Here is an 8,301-nt window from a genome sequence, read left to right on the forward strand (position 1 = left end):
CTAGATTGGCCCCTGCAACTCTGTAAAGCGACAGCAGTCTTCTGCCACAATGTGACCAAAAGCATTCTTCACATCCTTGTTCCTCAGAGTGTAAATTAAGGGATTCAGCATCGGGGTGACAATGGTGTAGAAGAGAGCGATGAACTTGCCTTGCTCATGAGAGTTGCTCTTGGCTGGCTGGAAATACATGAAGATGATGCTTCCATAAAACAAGGACACCACTGCCACATGGGATGAGCAAGTGTTGAAAGCCTTTCTACACCCTTCTGCAGATCTTATCTTCAGCACAGCCTGGGCAATATGTCCATATGAGACCAAGATGAGACACAGAGGCAAGACAACAAAGATAAAACTGGCCAGGTACATCTCCACCTCATTGAGGCTGGTGTCCACACAAGCCAGTTGCATAATGAGGGGCATCTCACAAAAGAAGTGGTCAATGTGATTGTTCCCACATAGTGGTAAGAGCATGGTGAGTGTGGAGCCCACCATGCTAGTAGTCAGACCCCCAAGCCAAGAGACTGAGGCCAGGCAGAGGCAAAGCTGTGGGCGCATAATGACAGTATAGTGCAGAGGCCTGCAGATGGCAGCATAGCGATCGTAGGCCATGACAGCCAGGAGGACACACTCAGTTGCCCCCAACCAATGGGAGATATAGAACTGGACTACACACCCTCCATAGCTTATGGTTTTCTGTGGTCCCCAGAGGTTGACCAGGAGTTGTGGGACAATGGTTGTGGTGAAGCTAATGTCCAGTAAGGAGAGGTTGGCAAGAAAAAAGTACATAGGTGTATGGAGACGCATATCCTTACAGGAGACCAAAATGATGATGCCATTGCCCAAGACAGATACCACATAAAACCCAGAGACCAATATGAAGAGGACAAGTTCCAGCGAAGGCTGTGCGGAGAAGCCCAGCAGCACAAATATGTGTGGAGAACTTCCGTTTGTTTCTTCCATCATCATATGCAGCAGGGGGAGGGGCAAAAAGTCCACTGTCAGAGAGGAGCACCGCATATGAACATAAAGTGATTACATCAGTTTGCAGACAGGAGAGATAAACTGTATACCTAATTCTCTCAAAATTCTGTATGGATGGCTTTGCATTATTCTCCTGATGGCCAATTTGGAATGTGTGATAAAGGACTTGGAAACATGCATAGTCTGGGGAAAATGCATATCTATGCTTAATGCTTTGCACTGATTCTTTATGTTGCTTATAATGACAACACTTGGATGTGGGAGGCTGAAGAGGACAAATATGGTCCAAAGCCAGTCTTAGGCAAAAAGTACAAGACCCAATCTGAAAAATAACTAAATCAAAAAGGACAGGGGACGTGGTTCAAGGAGTAGAGCACTTAGCAAGGCCCTGAGTTCAAACCCCAGTACTAAAAAAAAAAGAAGAATCAAGATATCCCGGGGTAGCTCCAGTTGTGGAACAAATGTATTTACCACAAAGAAACAGACTGTAACATCTCAGTCTGTTTCAGATGTTCCTGAAAACTTTGGGAACCCTTTTGTACAGAAATATTAACTTATTCTAGCTTGCATTTTTAAAAAAATGAATTAATTTATCATAATTAGAGTTCATCCAGATTTGGAGAAGAGTGTATCTGTAAATGTTCAGTTTTCTTAAAATCTCAGAGTGAAACTTACCTATTCCTGTAACTAGAAGTTGATCAAAGTAAAGATGAGCACACATGTACATTCATAGTGTTTTTGAAACACATTCTATGTATGATCTCATTCATGTGGAATCTAAAACAGTTGATCTCACAGAAGTTGAGAGCAGAACAATAATCAGCAGAGATTGAGGAGAGAGAGGGTAATCAATGGGTACAATGTTAAATTTTAGCTTTCTGGGCTCAGTAGGGTGGAGGTATATATATATATATGTATATATATATATACACATATATATATAAAATGACTGTATATTTTATATCTTGAAATTACTTGAAGACAGTATTCAAAGGTATTTACCACAAAGAAATGATGACTGTTCAAGGTGATACGCTAATTAGCCTGACTTGATCTCTAGCCAGTGCCTGTATGAATCAAACCATTACGTTGTACCTCATAAATATTTACAATGAGGTCGTCCATTGTGCATATGTAGAAATAGGGCTCAGAGAGCTCTAGTGATTTGCCAAAATTTACATATAGAAATTGTATCAGAGAGGATGGACTCACTGCTCCAGGATTCTCATGTGGTTTGCATACAGCAGGCCAAAAGAGCACTGATGCCCTGAACAGAGAGAATCAAGAAGAACTCATGCCAACCCTGATCAGTTGGGGAGGCAGTTGAGTTCATCAGAACTCAGGGGGCTTAGAAATGAGGATGAGGAGAGAAGAGGTGATATCAGGATAGTTATCTGCAACTGAGTCAGCACCGATGAACTGAAAAACAGAAGGCAAAGTTGACATGTGCCTCTTCACCTGTGGGTGAGCATGCCCTCTGTGAAGACACAGGAACTGTGTTGACTCTTAGTTGGTAATATGCAGAAAATGAGCAAATGTCAACAAGAGATACTCACCATGAGATCACTCATGAGATAATAATTGAGTAGAATCCTTGAGAAGAAAAACATTCCTGATGATCTGACCTATTTCTAGAAATTTCATTGGTATCTCCAAAATTCCAGAGCTGCTTGGCTTGGCATAACTGTAGCTAACCCGGGATATCTTGATTCTTCTTTTTTTTTTTAAGTACCAGAGTTTGAACTCAGGCCCTTGCTAAGTGCTCTACTCCTTGAACCATGTTCTCTGTCCTTTTTGATTTAGTTATATTTCAGATTGGGTCTTGCACTTTTTGCCTAGGACTGGCTTTGGACCATGATCATCCTCCTCAGCCTCCCATATGAGATTATAGCATGCACCAACACATCTGGCTTGTTTTTTGAGGTGGGCTTTGAATAACTTTTTGTTCCAGCTGGCCTCGAGCTTCAAGCATGATCTCCACCTCCCAAGTAGCTGTTGATTCCTTATACGTAAACAACATTCCCAGTAAAGGAAGAGGTTTGCTTATCTGCAAGTTTTACCAAAATTCTCACAATAAAAACTCACTATTTGATATGTGACCCCCATCTCAAATACTGTGCTATTAGAACAAAGAAAGTTGGCATGGTGACAGTTATGGAAATGTCATGAGACTCTGTTTTATATGAGTTAACTATGCAGTTACAAATGGTATTCCAGACTGTGAGCAACCTGCTAACATGTCTAAAACCACAGGAAGAGGAAATGAGATCATGTAAATGAATCCATGCTCATCAGCCTTGATTTAAAGTAGACAAAAGTCTGTAAACTGAGATCATAAATACCATAAAAAATAGACCAACCCACAGACATCACTTACCAATGGTGAACTAGCGTGGCATCTCACTTTAGGCAGGGTTGAAGTGTCACAGATGGGCAATACTTTATTTCAAGGATTAGTAACATCCATTGGTTTTGTGTACATGGCACTAAAAATGAGATCAGCCAGATTTTAAAGCCACCCTACCGCCATATTGGAATTCTCCAAGTCAGTGATGGCAGACATGGTATATTTTGTTTAAACCATGTCTAAAGGACACATTTTTAAGTCTTTAAATCAGAATATGTTTGAAGTATAAAAAGAATTTATTTTTCCAGAGAAAATCAGTAGTCAAAGAGGTGAGCACGCCTCTTGGTATCTCCAGAATGGAAATACAGTCTGACCCTGAGTACAAAGTGTTCCACGAAGCCCTCAGGTCAAGAAAACTACTTCATTCCCTGGAGCTTTTGGGAGGGAGACCAGATGGTGGTGTGTCAGGGGAGGAAAATTAGAGAGAAAGAGGCTTCAGGGATTTCTTTTCCCTGTGGCATAATTACAACTTCATTGTAATATACTCACTGAGTTTCTTTTTATTAGTAGAAGATTATTTTAGGTTTGTACATTGTCAGACATTGTTTATAAAACATGAGAATTAAGTCTCTTTCAGCAGGAATTTGCCATGGAGTTAGGCAGATTGTCTGAAATATTTGCGTATTGTACTAATTTTGGCACTAGATGCTGTAGACTTTTAATCCCATAATTTTGTCATTGGTGTATGCCTCAGTGATGAGCTTGCATTTTCCTTAATGGATAAGTTTATTTTTATCATGGTAAAAACACATGACATATAAATTTATCATTGTTACTATTTCATCGTGTTCAAATCAATGTAATGAATTCAAAATATTCTATGACCATCACCACTATCTAATTCCAAAATTTTCTCATCACCCCAAATAGAAAATGTACACCTGTTAGGCAGCCAATTATTTCCCACTGTGCCCAGCCCTGGCAATCACTATCTGCTTTCTGTCTCTATGAATTTGCCCATTTTGAATATTCCATATAAATGGAATCATGTAATATGTGGCCTTTGTGTCCGGTTTCTTTCACTTTGTATATTTTCCAGGTTTATCCATGTTGTAATCTGTGTCAGAAATTTATTCTTTTTATATCTGAATAATATTCCATTCTATAACTCTGCAACTTTTAGTTTATTCGTATGTTGATGAACATTTTGTTTGTTTCCACATTCTGGCTATTGTGGCTATTATGAACATTGACATAAAAGTTCTTGTTTGAAGATCTGTTTTTAATTCTTTTAGGCATAAACCTAGAGTTATATGGTCATTCTATGATTATGTTATTGCACAATTGGCAAACTTAACACAGTGGCTAAGCCTGTTAGCAATGTGTGATCCAATTTCTGTGCATCTCTGCCACTATTTGATACACAACCTGTTAAAAGCTGGCATTCTTTTCTTGTTGTTGATCTTAAAAGGGAGCAGTAAGTCTATCATAACCAAGTGTAAAATTAGCTTTTATCATGTTGAAGAAGTTTCCTTGTCAAATGAAATCATTTGATTTGCATATATTGAATCTCCTTCCCATTCTTGGAATAAATCCCACTTGATCTTGTATGCAATTCTTCCTGGTTTGCTGACGAGTTTGGTTTGCTAATATTTTGCTGAGGATTTTTGCATCTATCTTTATAAAGCATAATGGCTTGTATTATATTTGAAATATTTGTCTGACTATTATACATTTTTATGTATAGAATAATATTATTTTGCTGAGTGATGTTTTAGATTCTTCTAGAAATGAATGCTAGATCACCATGGTTAATTTACTCTTTGCTTTATGTAGTGAATCATCCCTGGCTGGTATATGGTTGAGAATTTAGCCTTTACAAGCAGTCAGGTTTGCACATTGCCCTGTTACTAACTTGCTTTGGCAGTTGGCAAGGCCTCTTGAATTTACTTGTCTTCAGTTTTAAGCTCTATATTTGAGAGAGTTTGTAAGATGTGATTGTAATTCCTAAGCTTTGTGAAGATAAGATCTGTGACTATCCTAGTAAATATTGCATTTCCTGTTGTGTCCTATGACTCCATACCTCGTATGCTGACAACAACTAATTTTATTTTGAATAATTTTTATTATTAACATAAGCCAATGAATTGATGATTATGGATCTGATCCGTTAATCAGGTAATACAGGCAAGCAATATATGAAATATATTGAAATGTATGAGTGTCATGGTCTACTGCCTACAAACCAGTATGGGTCATTTCATAGTAATAATAATTTCATACGCACTTTGAGTCCTTTTAAAATTTTTGTCATAATGGGGTCTGAACTCAGAGCTTCACACTTCCTAGACAGGTTCTCTATGACTTGATCCATGCCTCCAGCCCTTTTTGCTCTGGTTATTTTTGAGGTAAGGTCTTTCTTTTTGATTGGGCCAGCCTGGACTATAACCTTCTTTTCTTAGGCTTCCCACTGTTCTGTGGAAATGGGTGTGCACCACCATCCAGCCTTTTCTATTGAAATGAGCTCCCACAAACTTTTTGCCTGGGCTGTCCTTGAACTGCAATCCTTCCAATCTCATCCTCCCATGTAGTTAGGATTATAGGCATGAGTTATCATACTCATTTGGCTCTTTTTTGAGTTATTCAAGTCACTTTTTAAAATAATTAGCACATATTTGTTGTATAAAGGGGTTTCATCATACTTTTTACACATGTATACAATATAACTTGATCAAATTCACCCCCTCTACTCCTTCCCCCCTCACTTGCCCTCCCATTTTCTTAAAAGAGTTTCAAATGGTTTCATAATTTTATTTTCATACATGGAATAAAGTACTCGGCCTTATTTACCCCCCTTTCACCTTCTACTTTTGTTCTCCTCTCATTGGTATCCGCCCCAAACATTACTTGCTTTATATTCCTACTATTCATTTTAAAGACTAGATTTCACATATGAGAGTGAACATGTGATACTTGTTATTTTCAGTCTGATTTATTTTGCTTAACATTATGATATCTAGTTCCATTAACTTTCTTGCAAATGACATAATTTCACTCTTCTTTATGGCTCAATAATATTCTGTTTTGTGTATAGACCACATTTTTTATCTATTCATCATTTGATGGGCACTTAGGCTAATTCTATATTTTGATTTTTATGAACAGTGCTGCTATAAACATGGATGTACAAGCATTTTGACTTACATTCCTTCAGATTTATGCCCAGAAATGTGGTAGTTCTAATTGTAGACTTTTAAGGAATATCCATGGTGAGTTCCATTGTGGCTACCATTATACACTTGTAGCCACAGTGTATGTGGTTTCCCCACATCCTCACCAGCATTTGTTGTTGTTTCTTTTCTTGATGACAGCCATTTTGATGGGGGTGTGAAGGAATCCTAATGATAAGAAATTAGGAGAACAATGCTATTAAGTACATAGAAAACAAGCCTATCTAAGAAAGTCAAAGACTTCTACAATGAAAACTATAAAACATCAAGGAAAGAAACTGAAGATGATACTAGAAGATGGAAAAATTTTCCACGTTCATGGATCAACAGAATTAATATTGCAAAAATGGATATACTATTGAAAGCAATCTACAAATTCAAGCATTCCCCATCAAAATTCCAATGACATTGTTCACAGAAATAGAAAAATCAGTTCTAAAATTCATTTGGAAATACAAAATTCCCTGAATAGCCAAAGCAATCCTGAGCAAAAAAGAGAAATGCTGGAGGTATCACAATACCTGACTTCAAATTATTTTACAGAGCCATAGTAACAAAAATAGCATGCTATTGGCACAAAAAAGACAGGTAGATTAATGGAATAAAATAGAAAACCCAAAATTAAACCCACACAGCTACAGTCATCTGATATTTGATAAAGTTGCGAAAACCTGACATTGGGGGAAGACAGTCTCTTCAACAAATGGTGTTGGAAAAATTGGATATTCACATGTAGAAGACTGCAACCAGACCCCTTTCTCCTATCCTGTACAAAAATCAAATCCAAATGGATTAAAGACCTTAACCTAAGGCCAGAAACTTAGATTGAAAATGCCAGAGGAAAACCAAGTCACTTCTAACTTAGCTATGCAAAGAGTCATGTTATGAACCTCACTTTATAGACGAGGTCACTTAAGCCTTGAGTGGGTGAGTGACTTGCTCATTTCATGACTGTGAAGTGGTAGAATGAGGACCACATAAAGGTTTGTACTCCTAAGTAGTATTTTCTTTTCCTATTTCCCATACTTTATTAATGATGTTATCTAGTCTAAAATGGGTTCACTAACTAAATAACTAAATACTTAAAACTCTCTCTTATATCCCTGACCAGTATTACTATGTCAGACTTTAGATTCATATACCTGACTGTCTATATTGCATTTTCATTTTGATGGCATTATGAACTAAATCATGTTCCCCCATTCATATATTGTGGCCTTAATCTCTAATATGGCTATATTTGGAGGTAGGGACCTCAATGAGATTACTAAGGTTAAAAGATCTTAAGGGTGTTGTCTGAGTCCCACAAGACTGGCATCTTTACTAGAAGAAGAATAGATACCAGAGACCTTTTTTATCATCTCCACATGTGCACAGAGGGAAGGCTGGGTGATGACACAGTAAGGAAGCAGCTGACCACCTGTCAGGAAGGGAGGTATTACCAGAAACCAAGACTTAATCTTGGACTTCCAGATTCTAGAACTGTCAGAAAATAAGTTTCTGTTGTGTGAGTTACCCAGTCTACATGATAGCCACATTCAAGTTGGCTGATACAAATCCCAAATTTAACACTTTAGGAAATGAACCCTGGCCCATAATATCCCCACTCCCATCCCCTTCTCAGTTGATGACAATAATATTATTCCAGTTGCTCAGGCCAGAAAATCTAGAACAACTTTGACCTTACTCTCTCTTTTCCAAGTCTCCCTCCTTTCCATGTATAACCCATCATTAAATCCTTTT

At 37.9% G+C, this 8,301-nt stretch overlaps 1 protein-coding gene across 1 annotated transcript; it reads right to left on the bottom strand.

Annotated features, from left to right (window-relative positions):
- Window positions 1-963, bottom strand: LOC109674988 (olfactory receptor 2C3-like). Its single transcript, XM_020151840.2, has one exon. The coding sequence runs from the start codon at window positions 961-963 to the stop codon at window positions 1-3; it is 963 nt and encodes a 320-aa protein (XP_020007429.2).
- Window positions 964-8,301: the final 7,338 nt, after the last annotated feature.

Source organism: Castor canadensis, chromosome 15, assembly GCF_047511655.1.
Source record: "Castor canadensis chromosome 15, mCasCan1.hap1v2, whole genome shotgun sequence".
NCBI lineage: Eukaryota > Metazoa > Chordata > Mammalia > Rodentia > Castoridae > Castor > Castor canadensis.